The sequence below is a fragment of the Chlorocebus sabaeus genome, chromosome 24, assembly GCF_047675955.1.
Source record: "Chlorocebus sabaeus isolate Y175 chromosome 24, mChlSab1.0.hap1, whole genome shotgun sequence".
Classification (NCBI taxonomy): Eukaryota; Metazoa; Chordata; class Mammalia; order Primates; family Cercopithecidae; genus Chlorocebus; species Chlorocebus sabaeus.
The window spans coordinates 47373718-47401128 of NC_132927.1; the positions used below are offsets into that span (position 1 = coordinate 47373718).

Here is a 27411-nt window from a genome sequence, read left to right on the forward strand (position 1 = left end):
TCATTCTTTAAGTACTTTCTACCTTTTTGTCACAACAATATGTTCCAGGGTCATCTTATACTTTCCCTGTCGTAGCCAGAAACCAGTCTTTTCTCTATGGAGCCCCCCCCACCTTTTTTGGTAGGTAATGGTATTTATAAAGTAAGATCTGGTTGCTAGTAATCATTATTGCTAGACTCTCATTGCATCTAGGTCCTCTTAGTGGATAAAGCTAGGAGGTGTATGTATGTATGTACATATATACACACATGTATACATATATATAACCTATTCCTATATCTGTCTATATGCATATTAAAAATAATGAGACTATGGAAGCCCAGTGTGGGCAGATCACTTGAGACCAGGAGTTTGAGACCAGCCTGGGCAACATGGTGAAACTCTATCTCTAAAAAAAGTAAACAGGCGCAGTGATGTATGCCTGTAGTCCCAGCTACTTGGAAGGCTGAGGCGGGAGGATCACTTGAGCTTAGGAGGCCGAGGCTACAGTGAGCTGTGAGCGCTCCACTGCATTCCAGTCTGGGCGACAGAGAGAGACCCTGTCTCAAAATAAATAGATAGATAAATAATAACAACAACAAAAAAACTTCACACTGATACTTCTGTTTCAGTCCAGTATCTCAAGAGTTCATTCTATTACTCTTCCTCCTCTCTGTATTTGTTAATCCTTTCTGTGATTGTCAGAAATCTGGCTTCCATATGGAAAAATTATGAATCCTTAGAATGAAGCCATCAGTGATCTCAGTAGTTATTTGTGACTCTTAAAATTAACTAAACTGACTTTAAAAAATATCATTTTCTCATTTTCAGGGTCATAATCGTATCATTGCCTACAGTAGACCAGTTTATTTCTGCTTATGTTGTGGTCTTATTTGGCTCTTGGATTATGGTAGCAGAAACCTGACTGCAACCAAGTTCAAATTATATGGAATAACTTTCACCAATCCACTGGTGTTTATATCAGCCAGGGATTTAGTTATAGGTGAGTCATCTTAAAGTATCTCTAATCTTAAAATGAATTTATTTGTATATCAACATTTTACTGATAAATATATCCATTATACAGCTTTAAATAGTTTTTAATAAGCTTATTTTGCTGTTGTTATCTGCTCTGAGAAACATAGTGATAGGACTATTATGAGTGAATAAAGCTAATCATGAGCAAATATTATAGTAATTCTTTTGTTCTTGGAGTAAATGTAATGGAGAATTTTTTTTGGTTTTGTTATCTTAGGTTTCTATTATGTGAAAATGGTTGAAATAACTTTAAAAAGTATTTTTTATGATTGAAAAGATGTTATTTACTAACCAAGCAATTTTTGTTGAGATGTATAATTTAAAACACTGTCTTTTAAAAATTGCCTAGTAGTTTATGTTAATTTGGGATTTAAAAAATTAATTATGACCTCTCAGTGGACAAAAAAATGAATTATGACCTCTCAGTAGACACAAGAATAGATATAGTATAATATTTTTAAATATACTTTTCTTTCTTTTTATAGTGTTTACACTCTGTTTCCCAATAGTGTTTTTCATTGGTTTGCTGCCTCAGGTGAATACATTTGTAATGTACCTTTGTGAACAATTGGATATTCATATTTTTGGTGGTAATGGTGAGTGTTTCTTTATAAAAATTTTAGATTACAGTATTACCTTTATAGATCATGAAGTAATAAACTGACCATTAAAATGCTTTTCCAGTTTTCACTTCAGGCTTGAAATTAGGAAAAAAAAGACATTAAGTAACTGAAGACTGAGAAGCAATTAATTTGTGGATAGAAAAAATAGTCAAGTCAGCTACTTTAGAGAAAGAGCCAGGTATAATGAAGCAGATGTGTAAGAAGTAATAAAATAACGTCTGCAACTAAAAGTTATAGTGAGTTTCCATGGAACCTATATGTACTTAAGAGGTATTTATAAAAGATCATCTACCCTGAATAGATTGAGGTTTGATACATAGCATTACATTTGGATTTTAAACCAGTATGTGCATTTAGTAGGTCTTCATATTTGGTTTCAGAGCCTTGTTTTATCCTTAGAATGGTAACACCAAAACAAAAGCATTTTACTAATAAATAAGCTTTTAAGAACTATCTCTGTTCATTGAGTAGAATATGTGGCTATGAATTGATATACTTAGAAAATCTATTTCCATATCATATGTATATTTTATTTAAAAAATAAGATAATACCCATATTACCCTGGTATAGATAATGGTTTGTAGAACTTGAAAATAATCATATCGGCATACATCATGGTTAAAATATACCATTATTTAGTTTAACCATTTAAAATTTTACTGAAAGATGAGTGTGCAACTAGAGAAAATGAAAGGGAAAGAAATTACTGTAACTTTATAGTTCATTTCTCTACACATTTCACATTTTCAGGCCTCATATATTTTCCAAGCATATGCATTGAAATCCTCGCTGCTGATGAAAAGTTGACATCATGGCTTTAATTTTAAATAGAAACTGAGTTTTTCTGTGTTGCTGTATATCATACTAGAGAATTTTTAATGTTCTGAAAATTTTTTGAATGAGTATGAATTAAGACAGAACTCATTTCATCAATCAGCATGGCTTAATGGGTAGAAGACAGTTTGAATATTTAGGGACTATTACTGGTGTTATATTACCCTAAATACTATGGGGAGGGCTTAGTTTAGGTAATTTATGATAATGGGCTTTTGTCATACTATAATTTACAAACTTGTGCAAGGTATTAGGTTTCTGATATCTCAAGGAATTTTTTCTGTAGATTTATTTTATGATTATTATTATTAAATTAAAGAAAGTCTGTTACCCATGTTTTAAAAGTAAAGTCTAGATATCTTAGCCATCTCCTGTTCCTTATTACTAATACGCCCATTGGAGTATTAGTAATTATCTATTTCGTTGTTGTTGCTATTGTTAGCAATTAGATCTACAGTATCTAAAGTATCTATTTTGTTGTTGTTATTGTTAGCAATTAGATCTACACTTTTTTCTGAAAATTAACACATGGGAATACAGATTTACTTCTGTGGGTAACACAGGTTCTGTTTACATAGATAAATATTTTTCAGTGAACACTTAATACATCTCCAGTTCCTTTTCAGGCCTCTGAAAGCTTCATTTTTCCACATTTTTTGTTAATAGATTTTTGAAGCATAATATAGATAAAATTTTTTCTTGCTACATATAAATGTTCATTACTTCCAAGATGAATATAGTTTATCTAGTAACACAGATTCAGGATAGCAAATCTCTGTCATGTCAAAATCTTTTTGAAAGAACAAAATGAAGTAACTGAATTTTAAAAATTCAGATTAGTAGATATTTAATGATAGTTGCCATTATAATATTTTAAATGCTTTTCAGTGACCTTTTACTTTTTTTCATATATTTTTATAAAATATTTCTTTCCTTTTTCTTCTCCTGTCTAGCCACTACAAGCCTGCTTGCAGCACTTTACAGTTTTATCTGTAGCATTGTGGCAGTAGCCTTATTGTATGGATTATGTTATGGAGCTTTAAAGGTGAGCAATAAATTATAGTATGTTTTTTCTTTAAGGCTGTATTTCTATATGAATGTTGTTTTAAAATCAACTAATAATGATTTTTTCCCCTGGGGCCACTTAGCATTAATTTTCGTGGTCTTCATGTGTTAAACATTATTCTCATTCTCAACTACTTTGAATTTGAAAACAGTTTAATAGTTAACCATTACTAAAAGAAAATTATTTTTCCTGCAGTAGTCATAGGTTAATATTAGAAACAGATTATTGAAAACTAGGCTCATCTGGTATAAGGGTAGGCATAGTAATTACAGAATGTGAAGTCAATTTTAAAATTCTAGTTAAGAATTTAACTACTTTTCATATCACAGTTTTTTTAAACTTATAAAAACAAGTTCAAGGACTGCAATTTAAGATACATGCTAATAAAAAGTAATATACTGAAATTTAATGTCATTGGGTTAGAAGATCTGGATGAGCCTTATAAACTTCCCTTTAAAAGATGGTCAACAAGTTGTAAACATAAAAATTTAAATGTTTTTGTAGACAGCTTTCAACTTCTCACGCATACTTGTGGGTTGTTTTCGTTTTTTGTTTGGCAACTAGTGCAAGACAATCAGAGAATATTAGGTTTGAAAGGACTATGACAAGTGACTCACAGATCCTTCCTTGCCTCATTTAAGTAGCATTTGTAGAGCATTTATGTGTACCAGCTGCTATGCTAAGCTGTTTTCTGCTTTGAAGGAGCTTGTAGGTTAGCGGTGATTAACAAGTCTACCAACATGTTCAATACAGCATAACGAAGGTTATAAAAGCAGTTCTGTGGGTATACAAATTAAGACTACTTTATTCTGCCAAAAGAGATTAAAGACAATTTTCCAGGAAGGTGATATAACCAGATTTTGAAGATCAAATAGGCATTAGCTAATTGAAGCAAGAGATGAAGACCCATGGGCTTGTAAAGAAAATGTGTTGTGTAGAGGAAATGGCAAATGATTTGGAATTTCTGGAGGTTTGGGTACATGAGGAAAGATGACATCTAAGGTCATTCCTCTAAGGCTAGAAAGGTAAGCAAAGGCTGGATCATGAAATAGCTTTTATCCTGAATGTGTTGGGGTAAAGATGCAAAACCATGAATGTATTTGAGGCAGCGAAGGGAAATGATCAGAGTTGCATTTTAGAAAAGTTACTTTTCTCCACTGTGAAGATTGAAGTCTAAGCAGGAGGGGTCAAAGGAGACTGTTCCACTTTAATCTTGAAATTATGAGGTACTTAACTAAAATTAGATTTCATGAATATCTTTGTGGACTGTCTGGATAAAGATATATGAGCTAGAAGAGGATCCAGGATGATTCTGGGTGCTGACTTGAACAGCTGGTTAGATATGGTGCTAATGCACAAGATTGGAAACCTTGGCGTTTGTTGAGGAAGGTGATTGTTTATGTTGGAACACTTGATTTGTTGATATTTATGGGGTGTCCAGAGATAATAGTAGCTAGTTACATGTACAGAGGTTTGATGTCATGATTAATGGATTTAGAAGTCATCCATAAAATTGAATAAAATGTAAGAAAAAGACTCTTAATGTGGATTGACAAGAGAAAATGGATGAGGAAAGACTATGGGAAATACCAGTATTTAAGTGTTGGTTACAACAAAATCACACAAAGGAAATTTCAGAGGCAGTAAGAGTCTGAAAAAAGTTTTTATTGAATTTTGCAGTTAGAGGATATTGGTGTTTTGGATTAAGGAAGCCAGATTAATATAAGTAGGTTTGAATATATATTAAGGAAATATATTCTACTCTTTCTAGAGTGCAGTTGGAAGCTTGCACACATAATGGGGGTTGTTTTCTGGTTTTTGTTTTTAAAAAAGATCTGAGACTTAATTGCTCTAAAAGGCAAGGAGGGGAAATCTAGTGGATGGGAGATAACTGATAGAGCTAAGCCCAGGAAAGAACTGGCGGCAACAAGGTCCAAATCCAGGGTTCTCCCACATGTGCCACCTGTAAACTGTCCTAGCTCAAGTTGTAGATTTGTGTTTTGAATCAGGGTTTGGAAAGTGAATTGTTATTTGGAAATTGTAGTCACAGAAGTTAATAAGTGCAGTAAGTTTTCTAGCCTCATTTAGAAAGGCCTGTTCAACTATAATTATACAGCAGAATGGCAGCAGCTATAAAGCTGCCAGGTAGATTCCTGCATCCTAAGACAGGCAGGAAGGTAAAGTTTTTTTCTTCTTTCTGGGGCATCACTTTTGCATTAGACAATTTTAGTTTTAAATATCACTCATTGTAGTGTGATAAATCTATAGATATACTTGTTATGCACAAGCAGAGATTATGTACAAGCATACCTCATTTTATTGTGCTTTACTTTATTACGTTTCACAGATAGTGTGTTTTTTACAAAAGGAATGCTTGTGGCAACCCTGTGTGAAGCAAGTCTAATGGTGCCATTTTCCTAACAGCATGTGTTCACTTTGTGTCTCTGTCACATTTTGGTAATTCTTGCAATATTTAAAAGTTTTATTGTTATTATTTTCTATTATGGTGATGAGTTATGTCTGATACCATTGTAATTGTTTTTGGAGTGCTGTTAACAGCACCCATAGAAGATGGTGAGCTTTAACAGATCAACATGGTGTGTATTCTGACTGCTCTGCTGACTGGTCATTCCCTCATCTCTCTCCCTCACTTTGGGTCTCCCTATTCTGTGAGACACAACCATGTTGAAATTAGGCTAATCAATAACCCCACAATGGCCTCTAAGTGTTCACAAGGCAAAAGGAATGGTCGCATAGCTCTCACTTTAAGTCAGAAGCTAGGAATGATTAAGCTTAGTGAGTAAGGCATATTGAAAGCTGAGAAAGGCCTAAATCGAGGCCTCTTGTGCCAAACAGTTAGCCAAGGTGTGAATGCAAACAAAAAGTTCTTGAAGGAAATTAAAAGTGCTACTCCAGGAAATGATAAGAAGAGAGAAACAGCCTTAATTATGGCTGATACAGAGAAAGTTTTAGTGGTCTCTGGATAGAAGATCAAACCAATCACAGCATTCCCTTAAGCCAAAACCTAATCCAGAACAAGGCCCTAACACTTCTATTCTCTGAAGGCTGAGTGAGTTGGGGAAGCTGCAGAAGAAAATTTGGAAGCCAACCGAAATTGATTCATGAGGTTTAAGGAAGGAAGCCATCTCCATAACATAGAAGTACAAGGTGAAGCAGCAGTACTGATACGGAAGTTGCAGCAGGTTACCCATTAGATCTAGCTAAGATCATTGATGAAAGTGGCTACAGTAACGACAGATTTTCAATGTAGACAGCCTTGTATTGGAAGAAGATGCTATCTAGAACTTTCACAGCTAGAGAGGAGAAGTTAATGCCTGGTTTCAAAGCTTCAAAGAACAGGCCTACTCTCTTATTAGGGGCTAATGCAGCTGGTGACAGTAAGCTGAAGCTGGTGCTCATTTGCCATTCTGAAAATCACAGAGCCCTTAAATGTATTCTGCCTGCTCTGTAAATGGAACAAAGCCTGGATGACAGCACATCTCTTAGTAGCATGGTTTGCTGAATGTTTTAAGTGTACTGTTGAGACCTACTGCTCATAGGAGAGAGTCCTTTCAAAATATTCCTGTTCATTGACAATGCAGCTCGTCACTTGAGAGCTCTGATGGAGGTGTACAGGAGATTCATGTTGTTTTCATGCTTGCTAACACAAACGGGCATTTTGTAGCCCGTGCAGTAAGAAGTAATTTCAACTAACAAGTCTATTTAAGAAATACATTTTGTAAGGCCTGTATCTGTCATAGATGGTAATTCTTCTGATGAATCTGGGCAAAGTAAATTGAGAACCTTCTAGAAAAGATTCACCATTCTAGAAGCCATTATGAATATTCAGGATTAATGGGAAGAGATCAAAATATCAATATTAACACAAGTTTGGAAGAAGTTGTTTCCAAACTTTGTGGATGACTTTGAGGGATTCAATACTTCAGTGGAGGAAGTAACTGCAGATGTGATAGAAATAGCAAGAGAACGAGAATGAGAAGTGTAGCTTGAATATATAGGAGTGAATTACTGAAATCACATAAAACTAGAAAGGATGAGAAGTTGCTTCTTATGGACGAACAAAGAAAGGGGTTTCTTAAGATAGAATTGACTCCTGGTGAAGATGCTTTGAACATTGTTAAAATGACAACAAAGGATTTAGAATAGTACATAAATTGAGCTGTTAAAGCAGCAGCAGGATTTTAGAGGGTTGACTCCAATTTTGAAAGAAATCATTACTGTGGGTAAAATGCTATTAAACAGCATCGCATGCTACAGAGGAATTCTTCATGAAACAAAGAGTCAATCAGTGCAGCACACTTCATTATTGTCTTATTTTAAGAAATTGCCACAGCCACCCAAGCCTTCAGTAATTACCACACTGAACAGTCAGCATCCATCAACATCGAGGCAAGACCCTCTACAAGTAGAAAGATTACACCTCACTGAAGGCTCAGATGATCCTTAGCATTTTTTAACATTAAAGTATTAATGTTAAAATTAAGGTATGTGCATTGTTTTCTAAGACACAACATTATTGCACATTTATTAGACTACAATATAGTGTAACCATAACTTTTGGGAAACCAAAAATTTTGTGTTACTCATTTTACTACAGCTTGCTTTATTGAGGTGACCTGGACCAACAATGTCTCCGAGGTATGCCTGTACAAGGATTTCATTAAAGCAGTTTTTGTAATAGCAGAAGCTGGTAATAACCTAATATCTGTCGTTTGTGACTGGTCATGAAAAAATAAAATACATTTTTACATGCTAATGTGAAGTGATCTTTAAGACATACTACTTTTTTAAAGAGAGAGTAATAGGCCAAAAAAAAAAAAAAAAATCAGTGTTTCCTTTGTGCTTTTTTAAAAGCCCACATGAAAGTTTGTAGTTACATAGAATAATAATGGAAGAATATACAAGAATTTGAAAACAGTGGTTACTTCTGGATAGTTAGAGTTATTTGGAGTCTTTATTGCATGCCTTTAGGAATAATTTATTTATTTTTAATCTGTTCACAAATACAGGCTTTTACATCTATGTGACATCTGCTTTCCTTGTATTTACTCTTTTTTTCTTAAACGTTTTAGTATGATGCATAGTTCATTAAAAGCTAAAAATTTTTCTTTAAAACCATCCTAGTACATCCTATTAATAAAGTTTAAATGTTCTTGATGTTTTCATATTTTTTAGATATTTAGGCTGTTATGTAATGAAATAAAAACATGAAGGAAGTCACCTTGAAGGAAGTCAAGGTCCACTACAGTGGGTGAAGCAGATCTACCTTTTGACCTAGGCCAATTTCCCTGGGCAGTTTTGTTTTTCATAGTTTATGTCCTTTCTCTCACTTCTGAATCAGAATCCATTAAGAACTTAAAGGCATCTAGGTTTTGGTTTGCTTTTGATTCTTCTAGTTAGTGATTCAACAGAGTAGTAGTTAACTGTCTGTCTGTTTATATATAATTTGTAAGTTAAGGATGTGTCTCAGTTCAGGCTGCTTTAACAAAGTACCATAGACGGTGGCTTATAAACAATAGAAATTTATTACTCACAGTTCGGGGGCTTGGAAGTCTGAGATCAGGGTATTGGATGGTCAGGTTCTGGTGAGGTCTTTCTTCCCAGTTGCAGACACTAACTTATTATATTCTCAGTGGCAGAAACAGGACTTGCCCTCTGGGGTTCCTTTCCTACAGACAGTGATCCTGGTCATGAGGGCTCTACCATCAGGACCTGATGACCTCCCAAAGGTGGAACCTTCTAGTACCATCACACAGGGCATTGAGAGTTCAACATACGAATTAGCAGGGAGACAGACAACAGGTGGTGTTCATGAATTGCTTTCAATACATATTTCTGAATTTTTAATCTAAATAAAATGAACAAGTCATTTTGAGATAAACTTAAGAATGTTCTTTTATCTGAGAGTAGTAAGTAGTGTCAAGTATTTGTCAAATAAAAACGGGCATCTTTTGTGTTTTTTTTCCTTAAATACTCATTTTAGTTGAGGCAAAATTTACATATAGTGAAATCCAAATATCTGAAGTACACAATCTGATAAGTTTTGACAAATGCATACACCTGTGTAATCTATGCACTTATCAAGATATAAAATAGTTGCATTACCTCAGAAAATTTCCTCATATTTTGTCCTGTCTCTCCTAATCTTCATTGTTGTTATTTCTTTCACTATACACTAGGTTTACAGTTCTTGAACTTCATATAAATGAAATCGTACCATATGTATTCTTTCGTATCTGACTTAATTGTTCAATGTGATACTGTTGAGATTCATCCAAGTTGTGTGTATCAGAAGCTTGTTTCTTTTTATTGTAGATAAGTATTCCATTTAGTTTAAATTCCTTCTTACCCACATTGTATGACTATATCACAGTTTACCTACTGTCTTAGAGATGCTCATTTGAGTTGTTTCTAGTTGAGGAATGTTATGAATAAGCCTGCTGTGAACATCATTGTGCAAGTCTTTTCGTGGACATGTGTATTCGTTTCTTTTGGGTAAATACCTAGAAATGGAATTAACAGTTTTCCAAAGTGGCTGTGCTGGACATCTTTTTTTTTTTTTCGTTTTAATTTTTATCAAAGTTGTACATTCATACATCACAGTGTCAAATAGTTTTACAAGACTTACAGCAAGAACAGCAATCTCCTAACCCATTTTACCTTCCTCAGACTTACTATTTTTAACTGATTCTTTTTGGCATTTACCTCCGTAGATCTACCTTTCATTTCTGCTTCCTGTATTTTCTGACATCTTCAGCAGAACCTGTGGACTGCCTTTTATGAAAGTTGGAGGCTTGACTTTCTTTTTTTTTTTTTTAAGAAGCTAGTTTAGAATGCATGTGTTCCATTTATTCCTCAGAGTATTCTAGTTTACATCCCTAGATTAGGTTAAACCGTCTGAGAGCTGCATGTTTGGACCAGGCTGTCTGACCGCCTCTAGGGTTTCCTTACCCACGTTTCCTTTCAGTATTATGCCTGTCATTTGCACGGAGGCATCTTCCAAGAGTGTGTGTAAGAAAATGGTGGTCCCTTTATCATGGGGCTGTCATGTTGATGTCCTTCAATGCTTTGTTTAGTGTCCCTTCTGTAAAGACTCAGTCAAGATGTTTCTTTTAAATCTTAATGACAGCCAATTCTTGTTTGTTTTCCTAAGAAATCTAGAATGCATTTTGGTTTTGGCTTTTTGTTTTTTCCCCATATAACCAGTGTTATTTTAAAAATTTCCCTTGGCCATTAAGTAGCTCAAAGCCAAATTCCCTGCTTATGTCCAGGAATTTATGGCTTTTGTCTCCTGTATTCCTTCCCTCATCATCATAAATGAGGTCCTGAGCAAGGCGATGATTATAAGAATATTTTACCTTATACTAATTCAGATTCATTAAGTTATCCATTTGTTTCTGAGATTTCTTTTTTTTACATTTGTGTTATATTTAACAACATAAAGAGCAGTAACAGTTCAGAAAAAGGTTGTTAATTTAAACTTTCCGCAAACATCACTGAAAACTTCACGACGTATACAAGACTTTTTTCTTAGCCAGAAGCCCTTCCACCAGAACTCTAAGCACATCCAAAATCACTGCACCCAAGAGCCCTGGGTGTCTGGTGAGCTGCTACACTGCACATGTACATATCTGTGAATTAAAACATGCCAATGGAGAAGGGACATTTCCTGACCAGTCAAGGGAAGCTCCTTGGAAGTGTCTGTCCCTGACTCATCTATATTCTTATAAGTCAAATCCAACATCCCTTGGCCTGGGGTCCAAGTGCTGGGACAGGTGCAGGTGCAAGGCTGAGTGGGCTAGTCATCCCTCAAAGCCCAGCGAGGTGCCCAGTGCACCAACAGCATAATGCGCCTGAAAACAAGGTCCAGAAGCCCTGGCACAGGACCTTTCTGCCTGCCCTCCCATTCTCCCATCAGACCAAACAAAGAGGACAGCAGCACCTAGGGCTCCACAGGACAGCACACAAGAATGCCCCAACTTCAACCACCTCCTGAGACAGAAGGGGACTGTGGTAATCCTGCAGTATAGACTTAGGCAGCCCAGCTCTGCAGCTCAGCAGCTCTGTGGGTAGGACGTCTCTCACCGCCAGCAGGTCCTGCTCATGTCTGTACATGAGCCCCAGAGCTAAGTGGCCTTTGGCCTTGAACTCTGATGTTTTCTCTCTCACATCAATGACACTTTTGGGAAACTTTTCAGCCTCTTGCAGCCAGTGCAGGGAGCCCATGCATAGCTTGGCAGTGAGGAGAGGGATGGTGGCATTGTCTGGCTTCAGGTAGATTCACTCTTTCAGCACCTTCACAGCACGAGCAGATTTTCCAGCAGCCATCAGGGACAGAGCAAACTGGTACCACAGGCGGAACTCCTCAAAGGCAAACTTCATGGCTCTTTCTAGGCACTGTGGTTCATTGTCTTGCGCCAAGAAAGAATTCAAGACACGGACACACACAAGGAGTGGGTTTAGGAGTGGAGAGATTAGTAGACAAAGAAGAAGAAAGAGAGAGAGAGAGTTTTCTCATGCTGAGAAAGTGGGTTGCTCAAGAGAGGGTCTCCCAGAGGCTTGACTTACTTTCTCTCACCCCAGCTTGCACTGCACATGTAGCCTCTGTTGTCTCCCTTGTATACCTGTGTTTACTTTATTATCACTGTGTAAATGCTCTTCCTTCATATCTTTTGTTTTCTGCTATACTTTGCTTTTGTATGTATTTATCTCCCTTTCATTCTCAAGCTCTTAAGATATTGTTTAACTTTCTTTTCAGTATATTCAAACATATCAAGAGTTCACTTTCTGGCTCTACTGCTTAACTGGACAAATTACTTAAACCCTCTTCTGTGCCTTAGTTTTCTCATCTATAAATTGGGGGTAATAGTATATATTTTCGAGGTTACTGTAAAAATTATTTGGGAAATAAAGATCTAAGGATGCAGCTCTACACAGTGTTCAGTATGATGATAAGGTTTTGATGTAGCCATTAAAAAAAAAAGTCTGCGTTATGATGTGAAACAATTCCCAAGTCTGCTTTTAAGTGGGAAAAAGGCAAATTGTATTAAAAACTGCCATTTGGGTCCCCACTCTTACCATGTTTCCTTTCCGAATCTCCAGAGAACAATGAAGGATTAGAATAGTGTCTGCGTACACAGGACATACTTAAGAACTGTAACCTGTTCCAGTTAGCGTATTGCCCACTCTCTGCCAGGTATCATGCTGATAGACTCCAGAGAGGCTACAATGAGCAGAGCTCACATGGAGTGACCACATGTGTGGTTGGCCTTGGAAGATAGCCTTTGTAGTATTTCCTTCTGGATATATGTAGTCATTCATTCAGAAAACAGTTACTGAATGCCTGCTCAGTGCTGTGGAGGACATAGTAGTTTATTACATGGGCAAAGGCATCAAGAGAGTAACATACCAAATGTCAGCCTTTTCTTTTGCCTAATGTATCATGTGTTGTCTTTTCCTACTCTATTATTGTATATAGAATTTACTATACCAAGATATCTTATTCTTCCAAAAGGAACACAGTTTACTGCAAACTTAATAGCATTTAAAATGTGAAAGAATTGATAGCCACATTCATCAAAAGCAAATTATTCCTCATATACGAGTAGAGCATTAGTGCCCTCCCCCCGAAAAAAATCTGTAGCTTTAGTACCAAAGACATCTAGTGGCCAGATTCTAGCTCATCAGAAAGTAATAAATCTAAATTTTTCTGGAATGAAATGCAATTAATAACGTGGCTAAAAACTTTTGTTGAATTGAAGTTCGTTGTCTTTTTCCAAAATACTGACACAAAAGGATTATGTGAAATATTGTAAATTAGAAGCATATTATTCTGTTGAATTCGTTTTTCTACAGGATTCTTGGGATGGCCAGCATATTCCAGTACTTTTCTCCATTTTTTGTGGTTTATTAGTGGCAGTGTCTTACCATCTCAGCCGACAAAGCAGTGATCCGTCTGTACTTTTGTAAGTGAACCCAATTGTTACTGAACTAAAGAAATTTGAGTAAGTTGGTGTTTTTTTCAAATAACTTTCAAGATCTCTTTTTTCCAATGCCTTTCCAAAGTGTTTTGGCCTAATCTATAATAAGTTTCAAAATATATTAACTTTGGGTTATTCCAATCAGGTTGGCTGGGAATATTAGTGTTTTCCTTCCCAATTATTGAAACTATGTTTTAATAAAAATATTTTCACTGTATGCTTATTTATGGTATCCTAAACATTTTAGAATTTCTCATTTGGTAATGATTAAATATACTCGAATCATTTGGTTTTCTATCATAAACTTCATTGCCCATTTGAATTACTGATTTTCAGATTATATGTGTATTTTCTATTATTTTTTCTTTTTTTTTTTTTCCACATAAAGCTCTTTAGTGCAATCCAAGATTTTTCCAAAAACGGAAGAGAAAAATCCAGAAGACCCTCTATCTGAAGTAAAAGATCCACTGCCTGAAAAACTTAGAAATTCTGTTGTAAGTTTTAACATTTAGAATCACCTAAAAGACTTAAATCTTAGACAGTTGATCATGTTATATGAGGAACACTTTTTGAAAGTCATTAGTAATTGGAGAAAAACGTATAATTATAATTTATAGGATTAGTTGTACATTGTTGATTGTCTTTATTCCAAATATTAAAATGTAAGAAATGCTCATTCCTCAGACTTGGTTTGTGCATAGAACAGAATACTAAGCATTTTATTTTTAGGTCAGATGAAATTAAGTCATTTCATTGGCCATAGAATTTTTATTCCTATTCGATTTAGACTAGGATCTGAAAGATCAGCATTAACACAAATTAGATTCATTTTGTTGTTATTGTTCGTCTTGTTGAAAAAAAACGGCCTTTGTAAGTCATTTATTAGTGTTTTAGGTTGTTTTATTTCTCAAGGCCAGTCTTAAAACTGTGTGTGTATTCTAGGCTGAAGGAGAGAACAATAATCCGTACTAATGTACTTAAGTAAATGCAGTAGTTTTTAAAGTTTTCTAATTTCATGAATTATAATGTTGCTTGTATTCTTTTAGTAATTATTTGAAAAATGAATTCTGTAAATTCATGTCTATTTATGGAATAAAACAAAATCTTTTTTCTCAGTTTTAGGTCATTTTCCTTTGCAAAAGACTGAATTTATATAGATGTTGAATTAGACACATTTACTTTCAGTGCACTTGACCTGTTCACATATTCTTTCAGAAACTTTAGAAATACAAAACTATATCAAGATGTTAGAATGACTTTTTTCTAACTTCGGTTTCCATGTGGACAGAGAATGTTTCATGTTAAGTATAGTAGGATATTTTGAATCTGGCTTATAAGCATAAATCTAAGAGGTCAGTTGATGACCAAAGATATCAAGAGGTTTCTGATTTTTCTATAACCACTGATAGAACCAAAATCTAATAAGTAAAATGGACTTAAGCATAACAGTTTTCACATGTCAAAAGACCAATGAAAATATAAGTTATCCAAAGGATATACTAAGGCTGGAGGATCCCCTCAACTCAGAGGTTCTGAGCTCTAGTGTGCAATGACTGTACCTGTGAATAGACACTGCGCTCCAGCCAGGGCAACATAGTGAGACCCTGTCTCAAAAACAAACAAATGAAAAATTACAGTACCTTAAGGTACCTTATCTCCTTTCCCCATATGTAAAAGTAAAACAGACCAATGGGGGAATAAAATCTTCATTCTAAAAGACTTTATTGCAATATGTTATACGGCATGCAGAATTAGATAAGTTGTTCAATTCTTTAGTATTACAGTCTCAAAGCCAAAATATGAGGAAATTGAGGAAGAAAATAAGATTTTTTGTGGTTAATATGTGTAAGAAATCTAGAAGTGTGGCCAGGTGTGGTGGCTCACACCTGTAATCCCAGCACTTTGGGAGGCCAAGATGGGCGTGTCACTTGAGGTCAGGAGTTAGAGATCAGCCTGGCCAACATGGTGAAACCCTGTCTCTACTAAAAATACAAAAAATTACCCAGGTATGGTGGGGCATGGTGGCATGTGCCTATAGTCCCAGCTGCTTGGGAGACTGAGGCAGGAGAATCGCTTGAACCCAGGAGGTAGAGGTTGCAGTGAGCTGAGATTGTCCCACTGCACTCCATCTTGGAGAGAGGGGGGGGAGGAGGGAGAGAGAGAGAGAATGAATCTAGAAGTGTAAAAGTATCAATGAAAAATTCTTTTTTTTTTTCTTTAATACTGACTGAGCTAGCCTGGCAAAAAGTTAATTCTTAAACTGTGCCAATTGGGAATAAAGGTAAAAGATTTTAAAAATTTTTATGTAATTGTTTAATAATTCTTTTTTTCCCTACAGAGTGAGCGATTACAGTCTGACCTGGTAGTATGCATTGTAATTGGTGTGCTATATTTTGCTATTCATGTAAGCACAGTCTTCACAGTATTGCAGGTAAGAAATCATTTTCTCCTTCTATTTATTTGTTTGTTTGAGACAGGGTTTCACTCAGTCACCCAGGCTGGAGTGCATTGTTGTGATCACAGTTCATTGTAACCTTGAACCCCTGGGCTCAAGCGATCCTCCCACTCAGCCTCCCAAGTAGCTAGGACTACAGATGTGCGCCACCACACCAGGCTAATTTAAATAATTTGTTGTTGTTGTTTTTTGTAAAAACTGAGTCTTGTTGTGTTGCCCAAGCTGGTCTCAAACTCCTGGGCTCGAGCAATTCTCCTGTCTCAGTTTCCCAAAGTACTAGAATTACAGCTGTGAGCTACTGCACCCAGCCTGTGTATGTTTAGATACACAAATATTTGCCATTGTGTTACAGTCACCTACAGTATTCAGTACAGTAACATGCTGTACATTTTTGTAGCTTAAGAGCAATAGGCTCTACCACATAGCCTCAGTGATAGTAGGCTCTACTGTCTTGTCTGTGTAAGTACACTCTGATGTTTGCACGATGATGACATTTCGTAGCCACACATTTCTCATGATGTATCCTGTTGTTAAGCAGCACATGACTTATAACTTTGTTTGGACTAATTTCTGATTAGATTTTAATGTTTGTCCATAGTGCTGAAATACATGACTTTTTTTTTTTTTTAATCAACAAATACTTATTTTCTCATGATTTCTCTGGGTTATGAATCTGGGAGTGGCTTTGCTGGATGATTCTAGCTCTGGATCTTTCATGATGCTACAATCATCTGAGGTTCACTGTTTACAGGCCTCAGTTCCTTCTCATTATTGGCTGGAGACCTCAGTTCCCCTCCATGTGGTCCTCACCATAGGCTGCCTAACTGTACTCATAAAATGGCAGCTGGTTTCCCCCAGAGCAAGTGATCCTTGAGAGAGAAAGCCCAAGACAGGAACTGTACTGTTTTATAACCTGGTATTGGAAATGACATGCCACCATTTCTTCCATATTCTGTTGTGCACATAGACTAACTTTGGTACATTGTGAGAAGAGAATATACTCAAGTATAAAAGCAAGAGGCAAGGATCATGGGAACCACTTCAGAAGCTGACTACCGCAGTCCATCAGTAGACCACCATGATCAACATCCCTTCTAAATGCAAAGTGCACATACCCTTTCCTATATCCCCCAAAAGTCTCATTCCAGTATAGTTGGAAGTCTAGAACGTTATAATCTAAATCAGGTTCAGGTATGGGTGAGGCTTCTTAGGTGTTGTTCCTTAAGTACAGCTCATCAAGGACTATTTCTTTCATCTGTAGGGCATGTAATTATCATGTTTAGTACCCTGCATTATTTTGTGCATATCCATGTTTCCATTTGGTGTCATTTTTCCTCCTGCTTGAAAGATTTCCTAGGACATTTCTTTTTTATTTAGGGACGAAGTCTCACTATGTTTCCCAGGCTGGTTTGGAACTCCTGAGCTCAAGTGATCCTCCTGCCTTGGCTCCAAAGTGCTAGGACTACAGGCATGAGCCACTGCACCTGGCTTCCTCTCCAGTTTAAAATCCCCCTTTCTTGCTGTCCTGGGACATTTCTTGTAGTGAAAATCTGCAACTTTCCTTAGCTTTTGTATCTCTGAATAAGTCCTTATTTCACTATTGGTATTGAAAGATACTTCATTGGGTATAAAATTCTAAGACGACAGGTTTTTTCTCTTTTAGTACATGAAGATGTTGTTCCACTGTCTTCTCCCTTTTATTGCTTCTGACCGAATTTATTCCTATGTAGATAACTTTTTCTCTACTGCTTGAAGATTATCTTTTTATCACTAGTTTTTAGAAATTTGATTATGATGCACGTTCACATAGTTTTCTTCATGTCTTTGTGCTTGGGGTTTATTGAATCTGTGGTTTATAGTTTTTATTAAATTTGGAAAATTTTGGCCATTATTCCTGTAGACATTCTTCATTTTTTTCAGAATGGGTGTATATTTTTATGGGGTACATGAGATACTTTGATACAGTCATGCAATGTGTAGTAATCACATGGTAAATGGGGTATTCATCCCCTCAAGCATTTGTCCTTTGTGTTATGATCCAATTATTACTCTTAGTTATTTTTAATGTACAATTAAATGATTATTGGCTGTAGTTACCCTGTTGTGCTATCAAGTACTAGATCTTAATTCATTCTTTCTTCTACTTTTTGTACCTATTAACCATCACTATCTCCCCCCACCACCCCTACTACCCTTCCCAGTCTCTGATAACCATCCCTCCTTCCACTTTCTATTTCCATGAGTTCATTTGTTTTAATTTTTAGCTTCCACAAATAAGTGAAAACGTGAAGTTTGTCTTTCTGTACCAGGCTTATTTCACTTAACATAATGACCTCCAGTTCCATCCATGGTATAGCAAATGACAGAATCTCATTCTTTTTTTATGGCTGAGTAGTACTCCATCATGTATATGTACCGCATTTTCTTTATCCATTCATTCATCTGTTGATGGACACTTAGGTTGCCTCCAAATCTTGGCTGATATGAACAGTGCTGCAACAAACATTGAGTACAGATATCCCTTCAATAAAATTGATTTCCTTTCTTTTGAGTATATATCCAGCATTGGGATTGCTGGATAATACGGTAACTCTATTTTTAGTTTTCTCAGGAACTTCCCAACTGTTCTCCATAGTGGTTTTACTAATTTATATTCCCACCAACAGTGGAAGAATTCAGCAGTGAAGCCATCTGGTCCTGGGCTTTTCTTTACTGGGTGACTTTTTGTTATGGCTGCTGTCTTTTTACTTGTTATTGGTCTGTTCAGCTTTTGGATTTCTTCATTGTTCAATCTTGTTAGGTTGTATGTGTCTAGGACTTAATCCATTTTCTCTAGATTTTCCAATTTATTCGCATATAGTTGCTCATAGTAGCCACTAATGATACTCTGAATTTTTGCACTATTAGTTGTAATATCTCCTTTTTCATCTCTGATTTTATTTATTTGGGTCTTTGTTTTTCTGGCTAAAGGTATGTCAATTTCATTTATCTTTTCAAAAAGCCAACTTTTTGGTTCCTTGATCTTTTGTATTGTTTCTTCATTTTAATTTAATTTATTTCTGCTCTTACCTTTCTTAGGTCCTAGTTCCTGGAGATACATCATGAGGTTGTTTGAAGTCTTTCTACTTTTTTGATGGAGGCATTTATTGCCTATATACTTTACTATACTGTACTATACTATACTATACTATACTATACTATACTATACTATACTATACTATACTATACACTTCCCTTTAGCATTGCTTTTGCTATATTCTATAGGTTTTACTACGTTGTATTTTCATTTGTATTGGAAATTTTTAAATTTTGTTTTCAGTTTCTTCGTTGACCCAGTTTTCATTCAGGAGCACATTGTTTAATATCTGTTTAATTGTACAGTTTCCAAAGTTCCTCTTGTTATTTATTTTTAGTTTTATTTCATAATGGTCTGAGAAGATACTTCATATGATTTCAATTTTAAAAAATTTGCTGAGACTTGTTTCATTGCATAACATATAGTCTGTCTTGGAGAATGTCCCATGTGTTAATGAGGACAATGTGTATTCTGCAGCTATTGGATGACATAAATGTCTGCTAGGTCTGTTTGTTCTATAGTGCAGACTAAGTCTGATATTTCTTTGTTGATTTTCTGTCTAGGTGCTCTGTACAATGTTGAAATTGAGGCGTTGATATTCCCAACTATTATTCTATTGGGGTCTATCTCATTAGCTTTAATAATAATTGCCTTATGTATCTGGGTGCTCAGGTGTAGGGTGCATATGTCTTTATAGTTGTTATACCCTTTTCTGAATTGATCCCTTTGTTATTTATTTATTTTTTTGAGACAGAGTCTCGCTTTGTCACCCAGGCTGGAGTGCAGTGGTGCAATCTCAGCTCACTGCAAGCTCCGCCTCCCGGGTTCATGCCATTCTTCTGCCTCAGCCTCCTGAATAGCTGGGACTACAGGTGCCTGCCACTGCGCCCAGCTAATTTTTTGTATTTTTAGTAGAGACGAGGTTTCACCGTGTTAGCCAGGATGGTCTCAATCTCCTGACCTCGTGATCCACCTGCCATGGCCTCCCAAAGTGCTGGGATTACAGACATGAGCCACCATACCCGGCCAATACCTTTATTATTATTATACTGACCTTCTTTGTCTCTTTTCATGTCTTTTGACTTGCAGTTTATTTTGCCTAAGACTATAGCTCTGCCAGTATGCTTTTAGTTTCTATTTGTCTGGAATATATTTTTAAATGTCTTCTCTTTCAATCTATGTGTGTGTCTACAGGGGAAGTTAGTTTCCTATAGGCAGCATATGATTTGACTGTTTTTTTAAAAAAAATTCAAGCAGACTATATTTTTATTTATTTATGTTGATATCAGTATACACATCTGGACAGTCTATGTCTTTTAACTGGGGAATTTAAGCCATTTACATTCAAGGTTTTTTGCTAGGTGAAGGCATACTCCCATCATTTTGTTCATTGTTTTCTGAATGTTTTATATATCCTTTGTTTCTTTCTTCCTCTTTTATTGTTTACTCTCCAATTTGATTGGTTTTTTGTAGTAATAACATTTGACTTTTTTAAAAAAAATCATTCGTTTATCTTCTTTACCAATGTTTTTATCCTTTCATGTGTTTTCATGATGGTAGATATCATCCTTCTGCTTCTAATTATAGGACTCATTAATTTCTGGTAGAGCCAGTCTAGTGGTAATAAATTCTCTTAGTCTTTGCTTTTTGGTAAAGATGTTATTTCTCCTTCGTTTTTGAAGGCTAAAGCTTTTCTTGGTATAGTATTTTTAGCTGAGAGTTTTTCTTTCAGCACTTTGAATGTATAACCTCATTTTCTTCTGGCTTGTGAGGTTTCTACTGAGAAATTAGATGTTAGTCTAATGGGGGTTTCCTTGTATATAACTTAACCCTTTTCTCTTGCTGTTTTCAGAATTCTCTTTTGGTCTTTGACTTTTGACAGTTTGACTATAATGTGCCTTGGAAAAGACCTTACTGGGTGAATTGTATTTGAGAACTTTATGCTTCCTGTATCTAGATGTCTAAGACTTGGGAAGTGTTCAGCTATTATTTCCTTAAATAGGCTTTCTATGCCTTTTCTCATCTCTTCTAGAAACTCCAGAATTCAAATATTTGGTCATTTTTGAAGTGTCATATATATCATGTGAGCTTTTTTTTCCTTCTTTCCTTCCTTCCTTCCGTTTTTTTTTTTTAAGATCCATCTTAAAGTTTAGAAATTCTTTCTTCTGCTAGATCTAATCTATTGTTGAAGCTCTTGCTTATATTTTTTATTTCATTTGTTGAATTCTTGAGTTCCAGAATTTCTGTTTGGTTCCCTTTTATGATATATCTCTTTGTTGAGTTTCTCATTTAGATCATGAATTGTTTTCCTGATTTCTTTGTATTACTCTTATGTGTTCTCTTGTATCTCACTGAGTTTCCTTCATATCATTATTTTGAATTCTTTTTCAGACATTTCATAGATTTCCTTTTCTTTGGTATCTATTACTGGAAAATTATTATGTTCCTTTGGAGGTGTTACATTTTCTTGTTTTTTTCATGTTTCTTGTGTCCTTACATTGATACATCTGATATAACAATTTTTCCAATTGTATGGATTGGCGTTTGGAGAGAAAGACTGTTTCCTTTAGATATATCTATAGTGTTGGTTGGACAGGATGCTTTGTCTTTGATTCTGGTTGTGCATGGTAGCGTACTCTCCATATGATTTCTTTGGCCGTAATTGGCGTTAGTCATGTCTGTGAATTCCTCAGTGACTCAGGCTGCATTTGTTCATAGAGGCTGTGGTGAGGCATTGCTGGGGATACAGATGCTAGGCTGGCTAGTCCTCAGACACCAGTAGTGGCTGCAGTGGGTCAGGTGTACTAGTCCTTGGCCCATGGATCGGCATACATGGATGCTTGTGGTATTGGGTCTGGGCAGGCTGGTCCTTGAGTCTCTAGTCAGCATACTTGGCTATTGGTGGTAGCAGGGAAGAAAAGTTTTAAGATGGATACATCTTTCTAACAAATGAGTTTTCTCCAGTATGAATCAGGATATGGCAACTCAGATGGCAATCCCTGTTGAAGGCCTTGCCACAACCTTCATAGTCACAAATGGTCTCTGTCCTGTGCACTTGTACAGGTATGCATCAAGCTTTTAGGCCTTGTTGTAATTGGTGATGCAATCCAGGAAGGAACAGATGACCCTGCTGCGAAGCATGAGGGGTAGCAGTGGAGAGACTGGGCTGGGCTCTTGCTGGCTGTGATGAACAGGTCAGTGATGGTTATAGATGACATTACCACAGTGACCAAAGCCAGCGGCTGCAGGGCACCTGGGTCTCTATGCCATGGGACAGGTATACAGCCGTGTGCTAAGCCATGTACTGTGAACCAGTGCACGCAGCCAACTGCTCCGGGTGGACCCCGCCTTACCCCATCATCTCTGCTACTAAAAACAATTTAATACATTGCTCTGAACGTCTCGTAGAACATTCATGTAATAGGCAATACACCTTAGGCCACTCTCTCGTTATACAATAGTGTAAGACACCAGAGAAAGTAGTAAACACATTTCAAAGTATCTGTGATATATGAATAGTCACTAACTTTCAAGGCTGATTAGAACAAACTACATTATTTAGAAATGTTAACCGTAGAAAAATGTTTAGTTCTTATATTCTAAAATGGACATTGTCCATTATCAGATGGAAAACTGAACTGACAAATTAGAATTTCTACAGTAAGTCTCAGAATCACTCCTAATTTTATCACTTTTATTATTATTTTCTTTAGCCTGCCCTCAAGTATGTGTTGTATACATTGGTTGGCTTTGTGGGTTTTGTAACCCATTATGTGCTGCCTCAAGTTAGAAAACAGCTACCATGGCACTGTTTCTCTCATCCTCTGCTAAAGACACTCGAGTATAATCAGTATGAAGTTCGAAGTAAGTATTTCATTAGCACTTTTCTTTTTAATACTCCGAGTTTTTCCCTTTGTTATATTGATAGATGACTGAGTTAAATGAATATCATCACGGAACATTTGGCTTGTGTTTCTTTTGCTTAAGTTTGAAGCTGTTAATGAATCTAATCTCTTGCAGGATGCATTAATTTAGCTGAAATATGAGTGTCAGTGTTACAATGCCAATTTTCCACAGAAGAAACTTACTTCTCGCCTCTCTAAATTGTTCTTCACAGACTTCTCATTGATGAATCCTCTTTTGTATGTCCATTACTTCTCTTTCCTGACCCTACTCTTCCCCCTAATTAGTTTTCAGTGCCATACAGGCAATCCAGTCCTCTTTAAGGCCTCTCTACTTGAAATAGTTTTAACTTAATGTATAGGGAGGTAGAAAGGTCTTTGTTCCTGTTTCTGTCAGAGACACTGTGTCCTACCAGAGAGGAGTGTAAAAGAGTTGACAACGTGAAAAGAAATTTAAAACATTTTTAATTGCTGTTATTAGTTCAGATTTGCAATAAGGTATAAAATGATGGAAAAGAGATAGAAGGCTAATTCACTCGCCAAGCTTTTTCCTTACCACTGTAAACCCTGACATTTCTTTCCTGTTACAAGTATTCAGCTCTTGTTCATTGGCCCCATTATCTATAATATATTGTACTTCCTCAGTTTAGAGAAATAATGTTCATACCTATGTCATAATTTATTGTATACCAATGATTATTAAATAAGCCAACTTTTTTCTCACACTTTTTTTTTCAGTTAGCAAATTACTATACAGTAAATCATTCAATTACTTGAAGATAACTTTTTTAGAGAACTCTGAAGCCCTTGAAAGCTTCCTCAAAAAGGAAAATGACATGAAACTGCATAAGAGTCTGGCCCATTTATACCATCAGGAAAATAACTCAGAATGAGATATGTTTTTAATGGTGAACTATTACTGCTTTCATATATAAATGATGACACATATCTAGTTTGTTTTAAAGACCAACACTTTTCGTTAAAATAAATTATTGATCTTATTTTTTAAACCTTAGAACATTTAGTCTAAATACAAATTTTGAATCAGCATAACATTTTGACATTTATACTACTAACAGCAAAGTTGTCTTTTTCCTTGTACTGATTTTAGCAACTCAAAGAAAAAATATTACATCTTAGAGAACTTCATAAAACCAGGTGATACTGTTTTCAGATAGCCAAAGAACCATGTTTTAAATCTTTTAGTTTATCTCAGACACTTTCCCCGATGAAATAATATTGTAGCATTGGAAAAAAATTATTGGCAATGAAAATTGCTCTTAAGTATGTGAATTCAAATCATATCGTATTTTTATTTTGGCTGGAAGGAGCAATCTAATGATCTTCAGTAATCTTGATAAGTTATAAGCATAAATGAGAAAAGTTATGGTTAAAAAACTGAGGTTTCAAGAATTAAAGTTTGAAACTCATCTAAATGATAAATCATGTCTAACTTGCAAATTTGTAAGTATCTGAGAGCTCATAGAAGTTGACAGTTGATTAAAGTACTGGCTTTTTAAAAACATTTTATTTGTAGTTTGGTACTAAATTTGAGTTGTAAAATTTTTCTTTCTCATCACATTGGCAAACTACTTCATACGTTAGATGACATGTAGTCTTCTTGATTTATACTGCCTTTTAGATGCAGCCACGATGATGTGGTTTGAGAAACTTCATGTGTGGCTTCTTTTTGTGGAGAAGAATATAATCTATCCATTGATTGTTCTCAATGAACTGAGCAGCAGTGCAGAGACAATTGCTAGTCCAAAGAAACTGGATACAGAGTGAGTATAGTAGTCTTCTAATATTGTCTGACTACTAGGGGCTGTTATAAACAACGTCTTAAGTTGTTGATCAAATATTAAATAATTGTTTCCTTCATGCAAGGCACTGTGAGATTAAAAATTTAGGTGACATTTTGTCCTTGACTTCCCTTTTTTAAACATTTGTTTCTGCTGTTAGCATATTCTCTACTCCAGACATCTCATTGTCAATTGATATTTTATGAGAGGACATTTTAAAAATAAGGTTAATTTTTAATATTAGATGGCTCTTTTGATGCACTGTGTAACTTACACCATATAAATGGTCAGTTGCCTCCATAGTCATCTGATGAGCCTGCCTAATAGAGTAGGTACCTATTGTTGAGTCTGCATTAATGTTTTTCATTTGTTAAATGCAGTTGGTGTTAAAGTAATAGAAATATTGAGAAAATAGAGAATCAGATGTCAGAATTATAATACGATTATTTTTAAAACATGGTCCCTTATATAAAGGGTAAGAATCATAATGAATAGAATTAAAAGGGAATAGTCAGATACTTTCAGGATGTGATTTATCTAGCTGTATACATCATTTTTGGAAGCTTACATTTAATGTTTATATTGTAGATTTAGTAAAGTAAATGGTGAATTTTATTTTAAGTTACTGTCTCTTCTGATGTTTTCAGTCATGAGTTGATTTGTGTTTTCTTTGTGTCACAGATTAGGTGCTTTAATGATCACCATTGCTGGTTTGAAGTTGCTACGATCCTCTTTTAGCAGCCCTACATATCAGTATGTCACAGTCATCTTTACTGTGCTTTTTTTCAAATTTGACTATGAAGCTTTTTCAGAGACCATGCTGTTGGATCTCTTCTTTATGTCCATACTCTTCAACAAGGTAATTTATCACTGAAAGGAATATCCTTATCTATAAAAACTATCTCCCTGAGTTATATGCTATTTAGTCAGGATTTTTCTTACATTTCATTTGATTTATTATTGTTTAAGTTATCTCTCTTCAACCAGTTATTTAGGAGCACATTGGAATCCCTAAACAAAGATAGTCACTATGATTTATAAAAGATATATTTCTTGCTATCACTGAGAAGATAAGATTAAGTTATATAAAACAATTAGAGAAACATTAATAAGTATATATTTTGAAATATATAGAATCTCTCAAAAGGTATATAGTTTTGAATAATTTTAGAAACAGAAGTGGTAATAATTGAATTGGGCTCTGTAGGCCAGTGAAACAGGTAGATGCTGAGGAGATTGAGGCTAGGTGGGAGCAGTCAGAAATTAGATTGATGTGACATTTGCAGAATACTCTGAACTTTACAGGCTGCTGCTAAAATTCATTATCCACCCATAAGATAGATGTTCTTAGGCCTTTTACAAATTAGATGGTAAAATCTTGGTCCTCTGCCTCTTAACCCAAGAATCATTTTGCTGAATCGCACTACCTTTCTCAATGAAATAGGCTGTACAGTCAGATTATTTGTCAGTGAAATGGTGATTAAATTTCATGTTAACACTGACCACATACAAAGGACTTTGACATATATTATCCCATTTGATAGGTAACAGAGAGCTGAAGCAAATGAACAGCTACAAAACACAATGAAATTCCAATTTTAGGAAAGTTAGCCTGGTCAGCCACATTTGGCTTCAGTTGGGGAAGAGAGAACCTAAAGGTACGGAGAACAGCTTAAGCAATGATGACAGTAATTCAGATGTGATAGTAGTCTAATCTAGGATGGGGAACAGTAAAAATGGAAAGCCATTTCATTGATAGTCAATTTCAATATTGTGATAAATAGCTTCTAAAATATTTCGGTATTATATCTGTTCAGTCACTAATTTGCATTTTTATCATTTATTTCCTCTTCTAGTGAGTATGGTTATTAACCAAAGGAGGAAGCCAGAAAGTTAATCAGAGAATTGTATAAAGAAGCATGTGGTTTCTCACAAACTCAAATATTTAGATTGAAAATTGTATTTCATCTTATACTGGTTGGAAAAAAGTGAAAGTTGCAGTAAAATATAAAGTAAATAATCTTTGAAATATAGTTGCTACACTTAACTCTGCATTAGTTTGGATTTTCTTAATACTTTTATTGTTAAACGTATTTTTTAAAACAAAAAACTGTTTTAGAACTGTTCTAGATGCTTAAGCTACACCAATGAACAAAACAGAGAAAGCTGTCCCTTTGAGTTTGTATTCGAATTGGTCAGTAGATAGAATTTAACAGTGACAATCGGTGGTATTCAAGGGATTTCTTCAGATATATTTTTTACTTTAAGATATCATTGTAAGGTATATCATGGATTTAGTAACCTTTTAATAAAAATTACATGTATAAAAAAATCCCTTTACCTACCAACCCTTACATATGGTTACATATTGTTCTTTTCTTTAATGTTACAGTTAAAATTGAAGTACAGTTTGTTTCACACTTAGAATCTGAAGAGGTTTCTGAGTCATTGCTTTTAATCATTGTAATGGCATCATGATGATATATACATGCTGCTTTTACTTACCATGATCCTGATTACATTAGTGCCGAGGTCTGCATAATTTTGAGTCATGGCAAAAATAACTTTGAATCATGGCAAAAATACTGCAGTTCATCTACATTTTTTAATTGGTTGGAGTTGTGATTTCTTTTT

The 27411-nt window shown here is 35.3% G+C and overlaps 1 protein-coding gene across 8 annotated transcripts in view; it reads left to right on the forward strand.

The window, feature by feature from the left end:
* PCNX1 (pecanex 1) overlaps window positions 1-27411 on the forward strand; it is a 210817-nt gene that overhangs the window by 114399 nt on the left and 69007 nt on the right. For all 8 annotated transcript variants that reach the window (XR_012090995.1, XM_073011117.1, XM_073011116.1 and 5 more), the window contains 9 exons: window positions 811-982; window positions 1503-1613; window positions 3429-3520; window positions 13418-13527; window positions 13931-14036; window positions 15881-15973; window positions 22787-22937; window positions 24618-24759; window positions 25459-25636. Coding sequence is in view for 7 of the 8 variants with exons in the window: in XM_073011117.1 (XP_072867218.1) it covers window positions 811-982; window positions 1503-1613; window positions 3429-3520; window positions 13418-13527; window positions 13931-14036; window positions 15881-15973; window positions 22787-22937; window positions 24618-24759; window positions 25459-25636 (1155 nt within the window). In the remaining variant the exon portion in view is untranslated. The remainder of the gene's footprint in view (window positions 1-810; window positions 983-1502; window positions 1614-3428; window positions 3521-13417; window positions 13528-13930; window positions 14037-15880; window positions 15974-22786; window positions 22938-24617; window positions 24760-25458; window positions 25637-27411) is intronic.